Below are 24,618 nucleotides of genomic sequence, written 5' to 3'. Positions count from 1 at the left end.
ATCGTCGTGTTTGTGTAGAACTCTTGGGATTTTTTGGCAGGTGTGTAGAAATCTGCGTTTTTGCACCCCTTTCCTTTGGATACATCGCACATGTCAAGCAATTCTCCATTTGCCTGTGGCGGATTGTATTTTTATCGTGGACCAGCTAGCCCCACAAGGAAAAAAAAAAGAAAGCCGAAAGGAAGTTCGGAGGAGAGGGTGTTCTCTGCAAAAATAATGCCGTGAGCATCTTTCGTTTGGCTTGGGTCGGGACGAGATTTCTTGATTGTAATTAGTTTTAATCTCTCGATTCTCCTTTTCTTCCCCAGCACCCTCTCTGCTCTTCTGCTTCCTTTTCATAATCATTATTGACTTTTTTCCCCGCTTCATTTTTTGTTTGCTTTCTATAGCCGCGGTACAAACGAAATTCCAACAGCGCGACTTACGTACTTCCATCAAAGTGCCGTACGAGGCGCTGGTATAAGGCGACTAATCGTAGTAAGAGTGTTCGAGTAGATTAAATTGTTTGGGGGTGAAGAGCAATGGCTACATGACTGATGTGGAATAAAACAACCACCCAGAATGTCATCGTACTTCTCGTTTGGTCTACGCCACGAATAGTTCAGCTGACCCTCATGAAATATAAAATGATGCTGCTTTCTTTCCCATCACCATCGTCATTATTGTGGCGAAATGCGGCTGATATACCGTAACCGTGAGAGAGAGAGAGAGTTAAAGGAGACCTCCGGGTGATTCTCAGATTTTTACATTTGTACAACTATGAATTAGTTATACTGAGGACAGAGTTTCATAATTTGTGATAATTGGGATGAAGAATAAGAATATTTTCAAAAAATAGAACAAATTGCAATGAACAAGGATGATGACATGGCAGAGTCACCATAAGAATGCATGAGTTGGGGCTCAAGGAAGCAGAACAAAAAGAAGAAGGCATGCATAGATTATAGACAGGTGAACTCGCAAGCAAGTGGTATTGTTATGGAATTACACTGCTATCATTTCTGAAATATGTGAACCTTCTATGTCATCATCCTCGTTCAGTGTAATTTGTTTAAGGTTTTTCAAAGTATTGTTTCTATGCTCAAGAACCACAATAAATTCCACAAATCTATCCAGGGAGTTATCGATTTATGTACTACATGATGTGAAATTATGAAAATCGTCTGGAATGTCCCTTTAACCGACATCGCCATGCTGCATTTGCGATGATGAGTGTTTTGAATAAGGCGACCACACAGACGACGATGTCGATACGTAATGGCAATGAATGGGGAGGTTGAAGATTTTGGTGCCGAAATCTATTCATATCATCATCACTATCCTCATCATCATAATCGTCGTCGCTATCGTCATCATCATCACTATCAGCAGCAGGAGCAGCATCATTGTTATCATCATTATGGCTATTAACATCATCATCCTCATCACTACCATCTTCAGCATCATTATTATCACCATGATTATCATCGTCATCATCATCGCTGCCATCAACATCGTCATCACCACCATCACATCGTCATCATCATCGCTCTTATCGTAATCATCGTCATCATTGTAGTTTTTCTCACCTGTGAAGGTGATAACAGATTGTCTCTCTTTTTCTGTTGTTGTCTCTATCATTACTAAATTTGATTAAAACTTCGGAGTAGTTGCCTTTAAGTATTTCGTCGCTTGCTTGTCATCTCCTATCCATGAAATGTCATCAAAGGTAGAGTAAAAATGCGACGATAGGATATTGGACCTGAAGTTCCAAAGGGTGCAGGACAAAACACAAGTTTGGAAGAGGCAAATCTGTTTTTTAATGACTGATGGGCAAGTTTCAAATCGTGTCTGCTGAAAGGCAACATCGAGCTGCAATGAGAAAAGCGCTCAGTGAAGTTGTTAATATGACTGGTTTAGGAGGACGGGTTTTCGCATCTCGTTTCTCCGTAAGCGCGCGACCTCACCAAAGGACGTATATCCTGCGTTTTAATTCGCGCGTCAACTTGGATCATTTTCTGACTTGAGGTTCCGAATCGCTAACGTCTTTTGATGGCAAGCGTTATTAGGAATCATGGGGGATACGGAGAGTTACAAGTGCGTTCGGTTGTGCACGTGGTTCGAGGTGCCCTTGACTATCATCAACATTGTGTTGTAGCTGAAGATGTCGCACATCACACATGGAGCTGATTTACGATACTTCAACTGATAGGGAAGAAGAGAGAGTGTGTGTGTGACAGAGAAGAGAAGTTGGGAGTTTTTAATTTTTCAGCAAGAGAGATGAATGAAATATATCGCGGTCGGACGTGGGTCTAAATTTGGCTTTCCCAGTCCTCCCCTCTCCCCCCTTGCGCGTTTCGCGGACACGGCGAATGTCAGAAGAAATTGTCATGAGTTACTTTTGATATTCAAACCAAAGTAATCTTCCTCAAAACAGGATGATTCGATTAGTCGAATCAAAAAGTAAAATGCTTTTAACACCTGTGCGTATGCACTTTGTCCTCGTGCTAAATAATTTGGCATACACACACACACACACACATGACAACAAACCTACCTTTTCCTAGTTAAAAAAAAATAAGATAAAGATGTCTGTTCCTAACAGAACTAGTGTTCTCATCTGAGTTCTATAATGATCGTAGATTCCAATAATGCAAAACAAACTAATGCAACTATTTCATTCAAAGATTGTCATTATAATGATAATAAGTGTATTTGAGCGCATCAATCGCCAGGTAATATAAAAATCATGAAGAGGCTTTAGATAATGAAACTTGTACTCTTTCCAGTCATCAAACGTCATCTGATCTGACAGTATCTTCTTGGCTAGGTTCAGTTAAGATGAATGCTATCATTCATTCTCACGAGTAAGTGAGTCAAGTCTATCAGGACAAATAATGTATGAGAGTATTTTTGCAGATGTGCCTCCTTAACTATACGCCTGTTTTCGCTTCAGATAATCCTGCCTTCTATCAATCCCGCGTGCGTAGAAGTGAGGAGACACAATTTCATTCAGTGATGCAAGACAACCCATGATCCCCACCATTAATAGAGGCTGTCAATGTTACGCGCTTTCGACGGAGTTTCAGGCAGACTCCATCGAGGCAGATGAATCCAGTCCGTCACACCATCTTCAGTTTGTTGTCATGTTTGTTCGTTTGTTTGTGGACCTATACAGCCTTGTCTGAGATTTTCCATGAAATATTGGTCATATTATCTGAGACATCCTGGTACATAAATTCTTTTGTCATTTACTAGCCATCTTTCGGGCAACATCATCACATCGTGAACCGGCCGTTGTAGATAATGCTTTGGGTGTGGAAAATGAATTATGTGTCAAATGCAGTGACTTTGTCATCACCAGCTGTGGTCATTACCGTGGCTATGAACTGCCAAAATAGACCCACAAGAAAGAAGAAGAAATAAAAGAAGCAGATGAATTGGAGTAAGTTTGACCAATTAACGCAGCATATCGGCCCAAGATTTCAGCGAATGACTTGGCCCGATGGAAAGCGTATAGATACATGAATCAAAAATATATATCCGTGTATCCCAACTACTTATTAACCCAATGCCGGCCTCCCTATTACAGCGATGAAAATTCAGCATTAGAAAGGTCAGAATACACGTCAATACATTACGTAACCATATTCGACAATCAAACTCAAAATGATCGTTTCTTTTTCTTACTAAAACAATCATTACACGCGTTTATCGACATATGATGCAGAAAAATATGCCCCATATCCCAAATAACGTCAGATTTCATTACGTCAACCAATCTCGTGATTATTTTCAGCATCGTGTTCAGGGTTAAGCCGTCGGGAAACCGGCAAGATTAATGTTTAAATGCTGAACGGTCACTCTCAACCGGAGATTTGGAATATCAAAATCCCGTCCAACATGTCCAAGATGTAAATCAGTACATCAACACCTTTCCCTATATGCGCGTTTCTGCACATTCATTTCCTCTCTATTTTTTTTTCTGATCTCCCCTTCTTTGCTTGTTTGAACTATTTTTTTATTCTAATTCTACATTTCTATTTTTCATACTAGTCTTTTTTCCGCACCTTTTTTCTTTCAAGTTGTTCTTTTTGTTTTTAACTATTATCTATCGTTACCACCATCATCTTTCCCTCTTGTTTTCAACCTTCTCCTCCTCCTCCTCCTCCTCCTTTATTTTTGTTTTACTGATTTTCTTATCACGATGATGACCAGGAGTGGAGGCACTGAGGCATAGTGGATAAGACTTCTGACTTCAATCGGAGGTCCCGAGTTCGAATCCCTTCGAGGAGGGCACCCTGGATAAAGAAGACCATTTATTGTTATTAGTATCATAAAGTAGGAGTGACGGTATAGCACGATTAAGAGTCGTGCAGTGTATAATTATCGTGATAATCATAGTTATTGTAATCATTCTTATGATTATTGTCGTTATCATTGGTGAGAGGGGCTACAGATGATTTCACTTCTACTGATTCATTATCTTTCTGCACTTTTCATTAATGTTTTTCATTTCTATCAAAATGATATATCAATCATAAACATTGTCCTTTACATCATCTTTAACAATCGAACTATAAAAAAAAGGACATTTCTCTGCACTCTCCCTGAATGCACCAACTCTCATCGAAACGTTTTTGTCGTACTCTCCTACCCCATTCCTCCTCCATGACATTCATTTCCATTTGCTGACATAGTGAGTCGAAGACCCCTGCTGGCAGCCAGCTATACACACTATGTTTGAAATTCAAACCATGTCGCTGATAAGCCAGTTATCTCCGAAATAGAGGTAATCCCCGAAGGTTTGTCAAATGACGCATCCGCTTCCCGAAATCAGTGGGTTCAATGGAAGATGGGGGACATGAATCACCGGAGAAAATTCCCGTATTGTTATTGTACCGTCTGCCTTTAATAACCGGAGCAATTTTGAGATCTTATTCCCGAACATTTTTTTTTGTGATGAAGCAGGAAAAACCCAATAATACAGAAACTTACAAATATTTGTACTCGGTGTGTATGATCTCTAGAAATGGCTTTGTTGGAACTTCTCAGAAAAGAAACTGCTGCAGTTTTGCTCGTGTCTTCTATGTGAGTCTGTGATGGATTGGATTCTTTATTTGTAATTTATCATCTTTATTTTCAGATTTTAGTAGCAACACCAACAACAAATTAACACGTATGCCCTCATTAATCATCGCAGATGACTTTACAGCAGCAAAATATAAATATCTATGCATATATAAATTCTTCACAGGTGAACTTGTTAACCAAATGGTGTTGTAATATAATAAAATGGCTACATCACTGGAATATGTGAGCCTCCTATTATGTCAATATCCTTGTTCAGTGTATTATACTTTTGTTTTTGTTTTTCAGAGTATTGGTTTGTATCTGCTCTAGGACTACAATAAATTACACAAATCAAGACATGGCGCTGTGGATTTTATACTTCATGATGTGAAATTATATAAATCGCGTGGCACGCTCGTTTGAAAATGAACAGTAAAAATTGTACTTTCTCTTTGACAGGGTGGGAGACATTCCCCATTCAAAGCGTATACCGACGCTGTGTTTGTCATTGGAACAAAACGCGTCTCCAAAAAGTCGGTTGTTCTTTAAATATTGTCATGCTCTATTGTTGCTGTTGGTTTTTTTCTTCATGTTTTATGAAGTTAACTGACACTTAAAGAAAGAAAGAGAGAAAGAAAAATCTAATTTCCGTCAGATAATGTCCGGAATGATCCTCATAAGCGCGTGTGTTCGACATTGGCTGCCCATCTCCGCTTTACATCAGACCAGCCTTCCGGCGTGGCTCCCCCGTGCTCTGTCCGATGGCGTATAGTATCAGCCTAATCCTATAATATAGCTGCCCCCTACCTCAAGACGATGTATTATGACATTCAATCGTCTGTCATTCATTATCATGTAAGCAGAGTCACATTACTTCCCTCCTGAAAGACATTTCTCCCTTATTGTTACCGTTTGCATTCATCTGAAGTATGCATGTTAGCAGCATCAGTTGTTCGAGGTACCCTAAAAACTTAAAACCGGGTGGAAGGAAGAATTGAAAAATAGAAGGAAACTAAATTAAAAGTCCCTACTGGTCCTCAAAAGTCCCCAAGAAGAAAAAAACCCAACAACAACAAAAACAGGGAGTTAGGCAGGTACATTTAAAGCTCCGTTTAAAGCTCGGAGCGGAAAGAACAAAAAGCAACAACAACAACAACAACAACAACAACAACATCATCAACAACAACAACGGAGGGTACATGAGTGATGAAAAAAAAAAACCAGAAGCAAGATAAAGACATCTGATACCCTCCACGATGAGGGTAATTTTTTACAGGCGTAATCAGAAGAGACCAAGAGAGGGAGAGTGGAGGAGAGTGAGAGAGAATGATGTTGTCGTAGTTTGTAATAATTTGCAACAGTTGAAATCTAAAACCTGTTTACAGAAGAGAACACCTCCGAGGGTTTGGGACAGAAATATGGTTCATAGCCGATCATATTAATATGGCGCGAAAACAAAATATTGCGTACGTGCTGTTGTCATGCAGTCAAATTGCCATGAAATCATGTTTGTGCACCCATGTGTGTTTTTGCTCGGTCGATTCCGTACGGCTGGAAACGACTGAAGGGCATTCAGATACACATGACAGTTATGTGACGCGCATTACAAATAATCAGTCGTGAGTTATTCGTTTGTCTCTTGGTGGCAGAAGATTTTAGTTACAAAACATTTTGTTGCTACGAGCAACGCATTCTGGTGTCAATTTTCCAAGGGACGAATGTATTCATCACGTCTCTCCCATCCTTCCATTGAAGAATACTTATGGGAACATTTGTATCTTACGACAAACGCGAATTTTACATCTGGTCAACTTGTTTAGACTTTGACAATATCGTTATGGTAACGGCTACTGGGACGAAATGATGCGATGTTCACTTACAAGGTAGTGCGTGATAGGTAGGTTTCCTAATTGTCTTAAAGAATATCCATAACCTTAAAAGGAGTTGCCTGAGTAACATTGTTAAAGACCCACACATCAACTTTTTTTTTCTGAAACATTAAAAAGAACATGAAGAAATACATCTATCAAATGATTTGCGTTCTGTCGACTTGCGTTCTGTCGATTTACCTTCTTGTCTAACTGTCATCGAGATGAGACGCTGAGAGTTTTTCTTCCAGAATTCTTCTTTGTGTGAATCTGTCTCTTTCATTCTCCACCCCATTCTCACGCTGTTACTTGACAATGCAAAATGTGTGAAATATCATGATTCCTTAAAAGAATCCAGCGTGAACAGACAGAAAAGCCATCTATCAGGATTTCTTTGGTGTTGCTCGCGGGGTCAAACTGAAGCCAGCGACCCATTAAAATAAAATGAGTCAAATAGCGCCCTCAGTCCTGCCGCGTTTGATCGTCTGACAGAGGAGGATAATGGCCCCCTCCATCACTCTGCTTTACTTTCGGCGAATTTCAATCGCGGAAGAAGAAGAAGAAAAAATGACAAATCACTGTTTGCGTTTAGCTATGTGTTTATCTTCGGCGTGTAATTTTTGAAAGGGCCTGAAATTATGGCGGTAGAAAGCAAAGCGTGACAAAACACTCTGAAAGTGCCAAATTGGCCTGAATAAATACACGCCTCTTATATAGGCGAGACGAGACACAGATGGGGATACACATTCTCCACAAAAATGTCGGATTTTTTTAAGGATGATAATAATGTTTGCCTCATTTTAGCTGCTCACGTCAAAGAGGAGCGGGCTTGTTGTTTTTTCTCTCTCTTTCTTCATCATCATCGCTATCACAGAGTCAACTGTGTAACGAACATTCTTTATCTTGGTAATGAGCCGCTAAATCTGACAGGCAAACAGGGTCGTACTCAGAATGTAGAGAGCTCCACCACAATTAATGATACGTGTCGAACGGAATGGCTTGGTCATTGTGCATAGCTGTTAATGTTGCCCCTAGAAACTGAATAAGGACATGATATTCTAGATCGTCTGCGCTCCTCCACAACCCTGCCCCACAATTGATAAAAAGAAACAAGACACGAACGTGACAATGGAATCTATAGCGACGACAGATGTGTTCCAAAACTCTTTAGACACAATGCGACATCAAGTTAAATACCTTCGTCCTGTGAAGTGCTGAAATCATGCAAGCTACAAGACGATGCAATCAGCTTCTGCAATATTGTATTTCATGTTTATGCTTCTGTTCCCCCGTTGTAACTCCTTATCGGCGGAGGAATATCATCGCATCAACCGTGTTGACAAGCCAGCGAGAGGTTCATACCTCTGATTTCCGTCCCTCGGTCGTAAATGACTCGTCAATTCTGTCAAAATATTTAGCCAACTTCTGACGGAAGAAAACGGTTCAAGAGGATGAGATGGAAAGAGAGGACAGGGATGGAAGAGCAAAGAGGAAACATATATGATAAAGAGAAAGTAAGAGATGCTGGAAGCTAGAGAGAGGAGGGGAGAGGAGAGGAGAGGAGAGGAGGGAGAGATCGGAGGGAGAAATATAGATTGAGAGATAGTAATGATGGATGGACCTGATGTAGCTGGGAGTAAACTGTTAAGTCTCATTAACGATATTTCATAGCAGAGTTTGGTGGTCTCACGCGAGACACTGTCCTGCCCATCTTTAGACGAGAACCATCTGCAGTTCCCAGCAGTGTTGGTAGCCGTGTGGTTCTCTTTTCTAAACCCCTTTTCCCAACAATGTTCAAAGTTCTTACCGCTTATTGCTTCGATCACGGACCCGATACCGTCCATACTCCGAAAGTGGAGCTGGATCAGTTCTCTTACTAGTCCGGTCAAATTGGATTGTTCAGTTCTCACCGATGAAGCATCAACGGCCAGCCATCGGATCTGATTCACAGCCGCTCCTATTGGAGTCCCCGACACTGCCCAGGGAGGTGAGTCTCACCTCCCTGCACTGCCTGACTTTGTACGAAGCTCACCGTACCGATGGTACCCACAGCTTCCTTGGACCACGCCAGTGGAATCATTAATACACAGGCGTTCAATTCGTATCCTGCGAAAACGATGTATTTCAGAGGGACAACCAATAACGTCAAAAGAGTGTATAGGCCTGTATTGGTTGCTTACTTTGTTGTACCATCATTAGAAGTTCAGTGTTAAAAGTAGACGCTTATAGCTGAAACAGAAATCTTACATGGTCAAAAGTGTTATCAGATTGACGAAAATTGGAGTCGCATTAACATTGGATATACAACAATTAACTCGTTGATTTAATACTTTAACATGGCGTTTAGTACACACGAAAATAGAAAATATGGTGGTGTCATTGTACATGTCTCAAAGAGAAGACAAAATTCGAGTTTCCTTGAATTTGCAAAAACAAACACATTCGGACATCTTGATGAAAACAGCTCGTGACAAATAATACCCTCGAAACATCTGGGTGGAGTCATTAAGAAAATGCATCTTTCGTGAATGTGTGAATGTAGTTCCTTTTGAAGATAAGGGTTGTTGTTCAAGCGACGCTCCAATCACGTTACCAAGATGGCTACTTGAAGGTTGCTATGGCGTCAATCAAGACATACCATTATTTGATGACTGGACGGCAACTGAAGTGCTGTAATTTGTTCAACACTGGTCCAGTGTTGTCGAAACATTCCCCGAACGATTGCTGTAAGGCGCTCCGAACTAATAATGCATAACTAGCTTTGTGCATCATGTTAATTCTTCGCTAACATTAATCACGGTAATTAAGGTCTCACGAAAGAGGGCAAACGTCTTTGGTCATGTAAATGGTTCTGAGGACGTTCGTTGCCAGGAGACAATCTTTCAAACAGTGGTAGTCACATTGATGAACAGAACTCGCTTGGCTTTGTGTTAAGGATGATGAATATGATGGTGTTACCATTATGCTCGTTATCTAGTTATCCTTCGCGGTATCGACCGGAGCTTGGTCGTTTTTGTTTGGTGCCACATTTTGAGGGGGTTCACGTTGGGGTCTTGGCTGTTGACAACTCTACCGTCTATTCGCGTGCCAGGTAGAAGCCCCGAAGGCTACGGTGGTCTCAAATTTTGACATCGCCGTGACGCGGGACAAGATTCCAGAGGCATGTGAGGTGTTACGAGTTGGTGACGTTTGACCCCTGTCCTCGTACCTATGTCGTATACCTCTCTTGCCCTATGCCCCAACCTGATCGAATGTCGTGAAGGTAAATCAAAAACACAGAGTCAGGACAAGACTGAGTTTCTCTTCGTTTTCTCTCTCTGTGTGTGTTTTTTTCATCAAATAAATGAAGGAGGCCGAAGCCAGCAGCGATTATAAATAACTCGCCACGTACTCTTTGTTTGAATGCTGTCAGTATCACATCCATCACACAGCAACAATGGCTTTCCTTTAGCAGTGCCATCATCCTTTTTTTTTTTCAGAGACTGCCTTTGTTAAAGAGAATATCTCTCTTTGTGTATTATCTCTGTGTGTACACACCTTTTGAAATGATGTATCTTTCCCAGTACTGTTGTCACTGTTCCTCTTTTCTTCGCCCATCCCTCCCCCCCACCCCACCTCGAGGCGACGAAAAGAGTTGTTCAGAGGAGTACGAGGACTATCAACGTTACGTGGAAGTGATATGACTTTTGACATTCTGCCTTCGATTTTCAACTGCATATTCTACTGTGTATTAGTATATTCGATTGTCTTCCTTTTGACGAAGAGAGTATCAACAAGCGGCCTAGGTAGAAGAGAAAGCACAAGTGATACGCTTGGCAGTTATTCCGTGGATGAATATCAATACTACAAGCTATAATGTACAATACGCATGTATAGATTATGAAAAACGATATTTCCATTAGGTCAACCGTCACATACAAGTAGAAGACCAACAAAGTGGGAGCAAAAGATACTGATTACTGTTAAAAAAGATAATGAAATAGTTAGGCCTACGTTGAAATCAGTAAGTGAGCAATACAGCTCAGTGCGATGGTCGCCGTTGTCCGGTTGTTATCCGTTCCTACATGCGTTTTTTTTTTAAATTAGAGTTTGATTTCTCTTTCCAAACACATCTCGCGCATGTTCGACTTCCTCGATCGCTTCGCTGATGTAAACATTATGACTGAAATGATTATTAGTTGGCATATTTTCCTTTTTTTTTAGATTGGTGTAAAACTTTACAACAGTTAGGAGACCACGCACATTCATTTATAGTTATTCATTTGCTGCAGTCGGGATATTGTACCACGAGCTAGTGTGGGAAAAGAAAGAGCATTGTGAAATGAACGTCTGTCTAAAAATGATTACTTTTGATAATAATTCATGTGTATACAGTATAGGGTCCATGCCTGTGCCCGCTAGACACTCCTCCCGTCCTTGGTTCGTTTTCCCAAATACCTCACGGATCCTTGCTTGTATTTTAAAAGTCACGCGTTCCTGAAATATTATAGTAGCGGCAGATTGATCAGCAGAGTTAAGGGACTTACCTCTTGTTTCCCTGAGAGAGTTAACTCGAGACGTTAAGTCACCAGTGATTCTAGGGAGCGACAGTTGATCCGCTCCCCATCCTGACAAAACGTCGTTTACTTGGCGCATCCCAGAGGATGTATTCGAGGGGGGGGGGGGGGGTGAGGGAGGAGTGGTAACAGAAAAAAAAGGAAATCGAAGAAAAATGAGTAAAATTGTAGACAAAAAGAATCTGGGGTCCTTCTCAATTCATTATTCATGGCTATTTTACTCCTCCGTCGACAATGGTCTTTACGATGAACAGAAAAAAAAGTATTCAAGGATGGCTCGTAGAAGATGCTTAAAGACGCCACTGTGACTGGTAGGGTCATGGTTAACCCCCATCCATATCATTTAACTGGACCAGTCTCAAGTTCACAGACCCAAGCAATTGTGAGCAATTACTTTGCATAGCTTCACATTGGATAAATCTGCGGACAATAGCATTATGATAATGAGAAAGGTCCCGTGGTACAGCACAATTTTTAATGACGTGTGGTACATATTATAGCATTTTCCCACGTTCCAATACAAGTACAATTATTTTAACCAACATATTAAACGGTCGTCATACGCAATCTAAATAAAAAACGAGGAAGTCAACGAATGTATTTGTCATGTATAATGAGCTAATATTACTGAGCTTTAAACAGAAGATGGAATTTAATTGCCTTCAGTTGGAGATAATTGAATAGGTTGAACGGAAATCAATCATGAATATTTATAAACAAAAATATATTCTCATTGTAATTTCATTCACAGTAGGCCCCAAGGGGTAACCATCATTAAATACTATCCAACAGAGAAGATGACACATCTTGGCAGGAGAAATAGAATCGAACATGAGAGAAATGCCACAATTATATGGGTTGAAAACAGTAATTCAGACAAAGTTTGACATCAATGATAACACATGTGCAATATTTCGTCTGTTACACTGCCGATACACATACGTCCGTAGTATATGCAGGCGTCTGCCAACAGTAGACTACTGAATAAACGTTAGAAGGTTTGAGGATCCGTACCCCACAAGACGAGTGTCATTCCACTGTTCTCCGAGGAGCGCTGACCGACATCACTCTTCCAGAACTACCCTCCAAAAGAGTGTCGCCATGGTTACAGAGGGCGAAGATACTTTATAGGTAGTCTTATCAAGATCATCAAGTTCATGATGCTAGTATAGGTGGTCATCTTTGTTTCTCCGCATTAGTTTGGCCTTCGAGACAGGAGATTCCAATTTTATAAAGCCCCGTCAGGCGCAGCCCCTCGTTTAGTTCAACCACTCATGGTAGAGTGGTTTCTTTGAAATATTTGTGGTATTTGGGTTCAATTTCTGCCTGTAGGTTGGAAGTGTTTGCTACCTTTTCTTCATTTTCTCTGATTTAAGAGGTCGTTTACAATGTCATCTTCATGAGATGTAAAACTATGACACTTAGATTCGCCCCCCCCCCCCCACGCCCCACTTTCATTCCACGGTATGAGCTAGAGTCCCGCTTTAAACCTATGTCAACCCGAAGCCCACAAATTATTGCAAGGCCCGTAGCTAGATCAAATATGAATGTTTTTATTTCATTTTTTATCAGCATCTCGGCCCATTGAGAAGCAGGGAGCTAGAGTTTTTGATGTAGGCCAAGTGTAGATCCCACTTCAAGACGAGTTCCGAGAACAACCCGATAAATAACCACGTGCCAATTAGGGCCTAGAGAAAGACAGAGATGTATAGGCCTATGAATCTTGAGAACCCATTTCAAGCACGCGTACCTTGATCAAACTTGTCTGGGGGACTCATTTGTGTCTGTGTCAAGCAGTCGCACCGCGTCTTCGTCACTTTAGGTGATTTTGTTGTTCACGTAAGTGACGAAAATCTTTGCAAACCATTCCCTGCCTTCAACGTTTGTAAACTAATCCTATTCGTCTTCTTCGTGTTTATCGAAATCTGACCGTGGAAGTAATCAGCTGAGGTTGTCAAAATTTGATCAAACGAACAACCAACCAACCAACCAACCAACCAACCAACCAAACAAACAAACAAACAAACAAACAACAAACAAACAAACAAACAAACAAACAAACAAACAAACAAACAAACAAACAAACAAACAAACAAAGAAGACATAATACCTAATGGGGTAGGAATGAACATTGAATGTGAATCCCTCAGCAATCTCTTTGCCGTGGCAGTCCCACGTCTCCCTTCCCCCTACAATATATGTCTGTCGTCTTGACTTTGTAAGTTTGTTCGTTTGTCTGTCTGTCTGTCAATCCATTCCCCCTCCATTCCCCTCCCGCTCTCGCGCTCTCTAATTCTTTTTATATCTCTCAGGATGAGCGTGGTGAGAGTATATTGCATTCCGGGCGTGGACAACAAATTAATGTTTATGACAAACAAATCCCCTCATCTCCACCTATGCTTCCGCTATTACTCGTCGGAATCCAGCCCACTCAACAATAGACAGTAAAAAAAAAAGAATCCTAATGATGATGACGAATATGATATATTCCTTTTAACATGCGAAGTGACAACTCCCTAATTACACGCCAGGTCCGTCGGCTTGCCGTCACTCCCAGCGCCCCTCGACCAGGGGGAGAGCTCCTCCGCACGTTCCCCCTTGTTGTTACACAGCTGTAAACCGCTGACTAATGTGCTATGAAGTCATTGGATGTGTCAATAACCGTCAGTGGAATATGATCCGATGTTCTAGTAGTAAAGCTGCAAAGAGGGGTCCACATTCGGTGGAGATCTCTTCCCAATTGCCCTCATAACCTCTACAGTGGGCTACAACGTTGAATGTTTCACTTTCCCTATATGATCCGCGCATTAATCATTAATCAAGTTATGTCTGAATGTTTGCTGGTTTTTGCTATGTCTTCACAGTAAGCAAACGAAAATGTTCTTACATATACTCACCGAACAGAAGCTGCATTGTGGTTATGACTTCTAAAGATTAAATGTATCAACAAACTCAACTACACACTGATCATATAAACAGATATCGACTGGACTGAACTGAAAAATAATAACAATCAAACACTATTCTTTCGACTTATTCCTAGATGCAGACCTTTAATACATTTTGAAGGTGGGTGGCAAATGATCACGTACGCTCCTTTTGTTTCCCCTTTGCGCAAGCGAGACTTTGACTAATTTGTCTCTTGAATGCTTGAATTCACATCAAGGAACTATGACAATTTTCCTGTGTTTGAGTAAGCCAATCAAACATGAAACGGTTGACTTGCCTTGCAAATGTCACAAAATGCGTTGGGATCGAGTGATGGGATATGAGCATTTTGGCAAGTCATTTCAGATTCGCAGTCAAAGCAGGTGGGACCAAGGCTTCTCCTGTTCCATAGAAGAGTCTTGAATATTTCCTTCTTAGAGTTCTTCATCGTCATCTTATTCTTATTCGTCTCTACGCCCTTTTCTCCTCCTTCCTTCTTCTGAATCTTCGTCTCCTTCCGCTTCTTCTTATTTTCTTTTGCTCTTCCTCATCTTTTGAAATTGAAATTGAAATTGAAATTGATCTGGTTTATTGCCATCAAAAACATGCAGACGGGTGAAAAGTCCGAAGACTTTATCATTCCCGTTCACAAACTACAAATTGTACAAAATATATACATAAAAATACGTTATACAATATCTTTTTCCATTTTATCATTTTCCTTCTTCTGCATCTTCTTCTTCTTCTTCTGTTTTTCATTCTTTTTCATGTTCTCCTCTCCCTTCCCTCCTCCTCCTTCGTTCTCCTACTCCTTCTTCCACTTCTTGCCCGTATTCTTCTTCTCCTCTTTCTCATTCTTACTTTTCTCATATTTCTCTTCTTTTTCATCCTTCTCCTCATTCCCTTCCCCCGTTTTTAGTCTTTCTTACTTTCTCCATTTCCACGGCTCCGAATCTTTGACCTTTCTACTCCCTCTTTCTCTTCTCAACTCAACTTATTTTGCCTTCTCATCCAGCTAATTTCTTTCTGACACAGCTTCTCCTTCTGTCAATCTTTCTATTCTTCATCATTCCTCTCCTTTTGCTTTGTGTGTTCTCATTTGTAAATTACTCCTTTCTTCTTCTCCTCAATGCCGTTCTTTGCTCTCTTTGTCAAATCCACCTTATTAACCTCCATCCATCTAAATGTTCTACATGCAATATTATCGAATATTGCACGCTGGTGTGTTTCGTAAAACCATCCGTTATCAGAGCATCAACGTTTTTTTTTTTATGCTTTCAGTCGAACCTATTGTCGATGGAATTGTTAGCGTTTCTTTTGTTATTTGTTTTTGTCTTTGTTGTTCTCTTGTGATCAAAGTGTGAAATGGTGTCAACAAGTTTGTAGTCAAGTCGCAGCGAACAGACAAAATGGAAGGTTCAACGAATGCTTAAACCGTTGACCTGTAAAATTGGCTGGTCGCTGGCCTGGGCTATTGTGCAATGGATAATCATTAAATTGATATCGAACAAAACGAAACGTCGTTGTCACACCGACCATTTCCTGAAGTCATAAAAACGTTATTATCACTCTAGGTCGTTTCATGTTCGCCATTCAAACGGAGTACAACGGTGAAGGGTAAACTGCGGAAGTTCTCTGTCAACGCGTGTGTGTTCAACACACAATGTGGCATTTTTCCGTTGTTTCGGGGTGGGGGGTCTCCAACAAAAATTAGTGCGCGATTTAGTTTAACACGATGAAAATCTCTACTCATATTCATTATTTCATGCCTAGTGTGTTCTTTCCTGTTCTGAAAAGCTCCCTGGTTAAACAAGACTATTCGTAATTATCATTATAGTCATTCAGGTTATCGTCTTTTTGTAGGCATCGTCTTTGTATACTTGCATCATCATCATTATCATCATCATCATCATCATCATCATCATCATCATCATCATCATCAGTAGTAGCAGTAGTAGTAGTAGTAGTAGTCGTTGTAAAAGCAGTAACGGCAGAAGTAGTAACAGTTGTCATAGTATTACCATCACCATATTTCTCATACCAGCCAAAGACATGTCCCACGAATCTTAGGATTAAAAATGTGTAATAAAAAATAGTAAAATTTTGTTTTTAGATTGTGTACCATGCACTCGACGATGACAGCAAATGTTGAAATAAAGTTCTCCACAACCATTAGCGTTATAACCGCTAAATGGTTGAATTTTTAAGGTTAAAGCACATTCCCCCTTCTTTTGTTTGTTAGGGAACAGAAGATAAAACTAAAAGAATGCTGCTGATCCGGGTGTGCGAGGCCACTCGTCCTTCTCCCTCACAAGCGGCGGTATAGTAGCCTCAAAACTACGTTGGCCTACAAACTTTAAGCAGCATCCAGGCTACGTTTACGTTCCCACTAGGGAGGAACTTGACATGTATACATTTGCCTCTATCCCCTTGATATTGACCACTGGCTGGGATCAAATCGCCACCCACCTCGACGGGACTCCTCGCTTCGTCGCGACGATCGCAAGCCTTAAAGAGAGAATCCACGCTCCGTGCCGAAGTTGTTGACTATAACATTTAGAATAATGTAATCTTCATTAAATCCCCATTTGATTGAACAAAGCTTTAAGAAAAAAAAATGCAAACCATTATTTGCATCACGTTAGTCTCGATGTGTGATGATGCTTGGTCAATAGTGACTTTTCAAGGGTTTTATCACTTTATCATCGACGAAAAGAAAAATTGCCTGTAATTTGATATCTCCTCTGTATGTAATTTGACTGCGAGATAGGAGTGAACAATATCATAGTTTTATGTTATTATGTATTCATGTACAATTCCATAATTTTCTTTATTATTCCCGCATTTGATCAATTTTCCTGAACTCTTCAAGTTGAATAAACTCCAGTTAGTAAAGTCTCTTCGAAAATGTAGTAGAATGTCTTAAAGCATTGATGGTATAGATAAAACATTTCATTTCAGAAAAACACACCGACAACATTACATGTTAAGCTACGTCAGCCTGTTATCTTCCACCGACGTGAACCAAGTCAGTTAGTTCTTGTCACTTGTATACCTTGGTTTGTGGCAGTGATAAGCGCTGTTTGGTACTTGAAAATGTCATTCGAAGAAATCCCCAAGTTTCAAGGTTTTCATTTTGCTATCATACCCCGTTATTCTAAACAAGCGATCCTTTAATTGAGCGAAGGAATGATTTTGTGAATGACCGGTCGTACAGCGCATCTATAGGTACTTAGTATGTTTATTCTACGGCCTAACACAAAACCAGAGGCGGTTTTTACGTTTCTCTCCTTTTCCTCCCCTTTCCCCAAATTTTTCGTGGATTTTTCTCTTGATCGCCCTGCACCGTGTGTTGATGTTATCTTAACCAAAGCCTCACATGAGATAATGCCATAATATTCGATATTGTGGGGATGATTTACTGTAATGGCGCTTAACATTCACGACTTAATCCCGAGAAGTGAAAACCAGACAATTATTATAAGGCCAACGCTGGCGTCTGTGATAGATGAGGTGGAGGTTTGCACTGCAGACGAGTCTCGCTCTTCGTATTTACCTAGCCCAAACCATGACTAAAGACCGCCGAAATCAATCACAAGATTTAACGAGCTTTCTGATACGTCTCGTGAATGTCACAGTGTGATGGTATTTCTCAGCGAATTTCTCAATTTCGCCCTCATTTCATTGTCACCTCCATAATCATTTCAGTTATTCAGTTATTTTTTTTCATCAATTTAGTTACTAAATAATAACTTCGAGGCAAACATTATCCATTCGTATGATTCTTCAACAGATAACTGGGGAGAGGATTGATGAACAAGCCCAATATACAGGATTTTACCTCGTAAACGCAGCTTCGCGTCGACTAAAAAGCTTTGTTCTGACTTCACACCAGTATGCCATGAAAAATAATTATCAAAAAACAGGAAGCAAAAATGAAAGGAACAGATAGTCTTCGCATATGCTTGAAAACTCATTAAACTGATCAGTTATGATGAATCTTACCCTTTTTTCATCAGACTACCTTTATTAGATTTTTATTTCAGATTTTTATTAGATTAACCACCAGTAAGATATTATTCTGTCTGACTTATATACTTATGTCGGTCACCTACACTCGGGATGAGACACGTCAAAGAATTAACCGGTATCAATGCAAAGTTGTATTTTTTTTTTCGTAGAAGATGTTATCCTCGAAACGCTGAAGATGCGGTTGTTACTTCCTAAGAGGACTGATGTTGTCAAAAAGGGGGTCCACAGATGTGGCCGAGAGGAGGATGAGATGAGGTCAAAGGTTAAAACCCTCGTGTGTCAACGGGAATAATAATGATGAATGGAGAGTATCTCTTAATCCTGCGGTTTTTCATTCCATGGGCGGCGAGAATATAAGTGCCTTTTTCAAAAGCAAACCTCCATTTCGATGAAAAAAGGAGCATCACTCCCTCTCCCGGCACGGGTGACGACAGATTACCCCCTTAGGGATCAAATGTTACCCCCCTTCGTCATAAGCAGGGAGAATTGCGGTTTCAAAAATTGTATGAAGGCCGAGAATGCAGTCTTGAAGCAAAAGAGAAAATAGAGTTTGTCTGAAAACTTTAATTCAAGTTTTAGAAGCGAATGCAGGCCACCATTTTATTCAAAGCACATTTCAATGATTCCTCTTCTTGATCTCCCCGTTGGGTTTATGCTGTCTTGTCGATTCTTTTTTCCCCCAGCATGTCATCTTGAGCAAAATGTCCTTAAAGAACGCTATTAAGGCGCCCCCCTTCAGTAAGCTGTACAACTTTAAGCGCTTGTTTCTGTTTTTTGCTCAAAGCAGTAGGTGTGTGATTTTTTAAAGTTTTTATCTTTTTCAAATTCTGCTTCATGTTGGAAAGGAGTGTTTTCGAAGCGACAATAAACTAGACGGCAAACACGTGTATACAGATCATCAACTTTTGTTTCAATTACTGAATGAAGAAAGTACAGCTGTATGATCAAATTCCAATTCCCTTTAGATTCACTGAAGATTCGCGAACTGCCAGTTAGGATCACGACTGTTTTAAATATGTCGCAAGATGTCGCTGTTCCCACTCGGCGAGGAGGACGCATTGTGTTCGATGTTTTATGCTAGCTCCGTAATCACTGATGAATGTGTGTCAAAATCATAATGTTGACGTGAGATTAAGCCATGCCCTTCAGTCTTTTATCCTTTATCGCAGTATTTTCATATGTATTGATACTTCCTCTGTATCATGATCTTCTTCTCTCTCCTTTTCTCCCTCTCTATCACTCTATCTATCTATATCATATTTGTCTATCTACCTAAATATCTATTTGATCTGTCTGTCTATTTATCAATCTGTCTGTCAATCTATCAATCAATCGATCAATCAATCTACCAATCTATCTGTTTCAATTATCAATTATCAATCAATCGATCAATCAATCAATCAATCAATCTATCTATCTATCTATCTATCTATCTATCTATCTATCTATCTATATATCTATCTATCTTTCCATTCATCAATCAATCTACATATGTATGTATGTATGTATGTATCTATCTATCTGCCTATATCTATATCTTCTTATCACCGTCCAAATACCACAATTATTGTACTTTTCATCTTCATTATTTTCTTTTTCATTTCTCCGTCTTCCTTCTTTGCGTCATTTTTTCCCCTGTCTCTTGTCTTGTTATTTGATTTTTAAATGAATGTCTAAATAATGCCTGTTCAACTGTTTTGGCATGTTAAATGTACATTCATAGGAAAAACAACTTTGTTGTTCTGTTAAAATGTTTGAGGTGGTTTTTTCCTTTATTATCGTTGAGGTTTTTTTTTTCTCTCTCTCTCTTCCTTACTCTTGTCAGGGGAGCAATGTGCAGGACTGGGCGAGGCCTACGTATTTTCACTGAATCCAGTAACGACGCGAGAGGATTCCGAGGAGTTCAAGTACGCCGAACTCCACTTCTACGCCAAGAACTTCATGGTCGGCGAGAACCTCGACAACGACGAGGAAGTGGCGATCTCTTTCTACCACGCGTCTTCTGCCGAGTGCCATCCCATCGGCGCCTTCAATTTGAAGATTCCCAAGAACGGCTGGCTGATCACCGATGTGACGTCCATACTCGACCACGTCCTGATCGACGACCACGCTAAAGTCAACATAGCGATGTACGTGGGAGAGGTTGTGGTGAACGGCTACAGACACCAACTCGTGCCCGCTCACAACAGCCAGGAAGAAAAGCTCGTGAAGCCCTTCGTGTTCGTGTACACGGAAGACAGCTCGGTGAAGAAGGGCGATGTCCAATCGAACTGGCAGCGGCTGGCGGAGAAGATGGCATCGAGAGACTCCGACTTGCCGACGTCCGTACCAACGTCGAGAAGACACAGGAGCGCGCGGAGTGCAAACGTCACCAACGAGACGCTCGACAACACCGTCCCGCTGCAGCCGGTCGGAAAGCCAGACCCGACCACGACGCACATCGCGTTCTCTTTCTTCGCCGAGCAGAACATGAGGCGCATCAAGTCGAACAGGAGGAGGGCACGCAAGCAGCGGCAGAAGCAACGCAAGAGCAAGAACATGATGCTAGAGCCGGCGTTGACGGCGGAGGAGGAGGCGGAGCAGGAGAGACAGGAAGAGATGCGGTCGCGGAAGAAGAACCTGAGCAAACCACGCCCAAAGGAGATGGACATGGTGGAAGGGTCGATCGCTCCAGCTGATGGTACGTGTCAGAGACACGAGATGCACGCTGATTTCTGGACGATTGGGTGGGGGGACCACATCCTTGCGCCATCTTCGTTCCAGGCCTACTACTGCATGGGTCGGTGCTCTTTCCCGATTGCAAAGGTGATAGTCACTTCCTGTATCTTTATTCACTATGGTTTTAAAAACCGCCTCTGTCACTTTAATCTATAGCACTGCTACTAGTTCAATTATCTTGTTGCAATCACTGCCAAAATTCTTAGGTATTAGTGTGCCCTATGCCATAATGCCCCTGCAATTATTATCACTACCTGTACAAGAATCATTGCTAAACTACTACTACTATTAAACAAGTCAAACAACAAGTACTAGTTATGCCACTGCAACTACCACTACAGCTGTCAGTACTTTCTAAAACAACAGCAGCAGCAGCAGCAGCAGCAGCAACAACAACAACAACAACAACAACAACAAAAGCTATTACTATTACTACTGCTGCTACTACTACTACTACTACTACAACTACTACTACTACTACTACTACTACTACTACTACTACTACTACTAGTACTACAACTACTACTACTACTACTACTATTACTACTACAACAACAACTACTACTACTACTACTACTACTACTACTACTACTACTACTACTACTACTAGTAGTAGTACTTTAATACTAGAATATTCTTGGGTCAAGAGGGGCAGAAAGAGAGAAACAACTTGTCCAAAGATCTGTACAGCAAGAATCATTTTTTTTTATCCGTTACAGCACTGTTTTTCAAACGATTACTTATTGTTATCTTTATGCTTATTATTATTATTATTTTTTAAAATCAGGAGCTGCATCCGTCCAACCACGCGATCATTCAAAGTATCATGCACGCCCTGGGAATACAGACCGGTGTGCCGACCCCGTGCTGCGTGCCGGAGAAGATGAAACCGCTGACGCTGCTCTACATCGACGACGAACTGAACGTCTACCTGAAGAAGTACGACGATATGACTGTCGTGTCCTGTGGATGTCGTTGAACTCGAAAATCTATGTAGTGATAATATTTTTATTGGAATTTATATTGGATTCACGGTCTACGCAAGTCGACATCATTCGAGTTCAATTATATTTCAAACTCACGCGGGGGGGGGGGGGGGGGGGCTTAACCACCGGGCACCTGTTACTGCAACAATTGCCCGTAATATTATAATAGACTATGAACTTTTTCGAAAGAAGGTATATTGACTGTACTGCGATTTGTGTTGTCTACATTGACTTCACAAGTCAGTAGATTTTGAAGCGGTTGACGAGAATGATGATTTGCAGATTACTTGTTTGGCTGACTGCAAGAGTCGCCATCACACTTTCCTGTTCGTATGTATGTTTGTTCGTATGTATGTTTGTTTGTTTGTATGTTTCTGCGTTGTTTTAATTGTTTAATTTAAGAGAATGTGTTAAGAAGAATCTTAAGACTTATATATCATCTGTAAAGGGTCGTGCGGTTTCTCTTCATTTCTTTATCACTGTAATTATTTAACTTCAATTCCCGTTGGATAACTCTACAGATCATGCAGAGGTTTGTCTGCTTGTACCAATGAATGTGCACAGCAGAATGTGTGCAGTTGAATCATTATACCTTCATCATGTGTCGCGAAATCGGTTACAGCTCGTTATTCCGAAGATTCGTTATTCCGAAGGCTCCTCAGTCCGAAGATTCGTTATTCCGAAGGTTCGTTATTCCGAATTTCATTTTCGGATTAACAAATCTTCGGAATAATGAACCTTCGGAATAACGCCACAAATGTTCGGATGAACGAACCCTTTTTCATTTTCGGATTAACGAACCTCTAGGTATAGGGGATTTGTGTGTTTCGGATTAACGAACCTTCGAAATAACGAACCTTCGGAATAGCGAACCTTCGGAATAACGAACAGCACCCGCGAAATCACATAAGCATCGAAAGATTGTCTTGTGATCTGATACAAGCGTGCGAGTCATATTGGTAAACTTTGGAGTCCATCATTCAACTAAAATCAAATCGTGTCATTATGTTTTTAGGACATACTGCATGGCGCATTTTCAAATCAAATGGAGTGCGGAACTTAAAAGGATGAGTGCCAAAGAACAAAGCTTACTAAGTTACATAAAATTGCAATGCACATCGATAGCTTGGATGGAGACAGCGATTATTGGCTTCATGAAAAAAAAAAAAATATCGTCCAATTATGTAAGCTCCATTGAGATAGAATATTGTACTGGCTGTGGGTCTCAATTGGTTAGAAAAAACACACAAATAATATATAGGTTGAGCAGGGACGGATTCAGGAATTCCATAAAAAAAGGGGGGCACGCCCCCCCTCCATTTTTTCATTTTAATTCTTTTGTTTTAACAAAAATAAAGGGGGCGGCACCCAGTGCGCCCCTCCTGGATCCGCCACTGGCTGAGTCAGTTAAACAGTTAGACTCTTCTTCCTTAACATTGCACAGAACAGTCAATTATTGTATTCAAATAATTTGGCTTGGATTGGTTCATGGGGGAATGGCGACAGATAGCACAAAGTTGATATGACGCGGGGCTGGAAAAGGCACTTGAATAACGGTGAGAGAGCAACGAATGGGACCACGCTCTTTTCTTTCATTTCCAATGATGAACTTTTCCCACTGTATTCTTATGTAAGATTATGGTATCATAATGTATGGAGCAGCATATATTCCACTGGACATGGTGGGCAATGAATTGGCCACATCCATTGATGAGTAAGGTATTTTTACCTTTTTATTTTGTAGCCCAGTTTTCTACAGGTGTATCTTGTACATGATATATTACGTTTCTCCCATGCACTTAATGATGCTGAAGCAAAACAATAAAAGAAGAAATAAAGAAATAAAAGTAGTGATGATAATGGTATAGCACTACTTACAATGAAAGTGTTGGTAGTATTAGTATGATAGTGATAGTAATAACAGTTATCATAATAAAATTGATAAAACCGGTTTTCTATAACACATTCTCGTTCCTGAGTGGCTCCCAGAGCGCTTCAATCTAAATGACAATTTACACATTTTTATACACACATTGAATCATTGTACATGTTAATTCGTGCAACGTTCAGCCCCTACCTCTCTGCGGCTGTTATCTCTTATGCATTATCGCTCAATGTTGCTGTTACTATATTTGTATAGTTTCAACATATAGATATTACACAATTCATCCACTTTGCTTGTTTAAAATAGATACTGTCAAGGTCGCCTGAACAGTGTATCACACTGTTCATTAAAGGATAAGTCATTATCTATGGTTCATATATAAATCTATTGATTTATGTAACAGACTTTTACCGGTCGAGATATCTGTTGTATTAATTTCCACCTTGTGTTGATTATAGCGTGGTGCAAGACTATTGAAAGTTGATGTGTATATTTCCTTGCATGCCTGTCCCTACGTGGTTACCTAGGTAAAAATTGGTTCTAAACGACGACCGGAATTAGTCATGGATATACTATTACGTAAGTTTTCAAGC

At 40.5% G+C, this 24,618-nt stretch overlaps 1 protein-coding gene across 1 annotated transcript in view; it reads left to right on the top strand.

The window, feature by feature from the left end:
• Positions 1 to 22,133, top strand: part of LOC139740982 (uncharacterized) — a 60,144-nt gene extending 38,011 nt beyond the window's left edge. The window contains exons 2-3 of the mRNA XM_071651566.1: positions 20,262 to 21,241; positions 21,942 to 22,133. Coding sequence (XP_071507667.1) covers positions 20,262 to 21,241; positions 21,942 to 22,133 — 1,172 coding nt within the window. The remainder of the gene's footprint in view (positions 1 to 20,261; positions 21,242 to 21,941) is intronic.
• Positions 22,134 to 24,618: the final 2,485 nt, after the last annotated feature.

The sequence above is a fragment of the Diadema antillarum genome, unplaced genomic scaffold, assembly GCF_040938485.1.
Source record: "Diadema antillarum isolate AM-2024a unplaced genomic scaffold, OU_Dant_1.0 seq00000893_RagTag, whole genome shotgun sequence".
NCBI lineage: Eukaryota > Metazoa > Echinodermata > Echinoidea > Diadematoida > Diadematidae > Diadema > Diadema antillarum.
The sequence above is the reverse complement of the archived record's forward strand: the minus strand, read 5'-3'. Positions and strand labels throughout refer to the sequence as shown.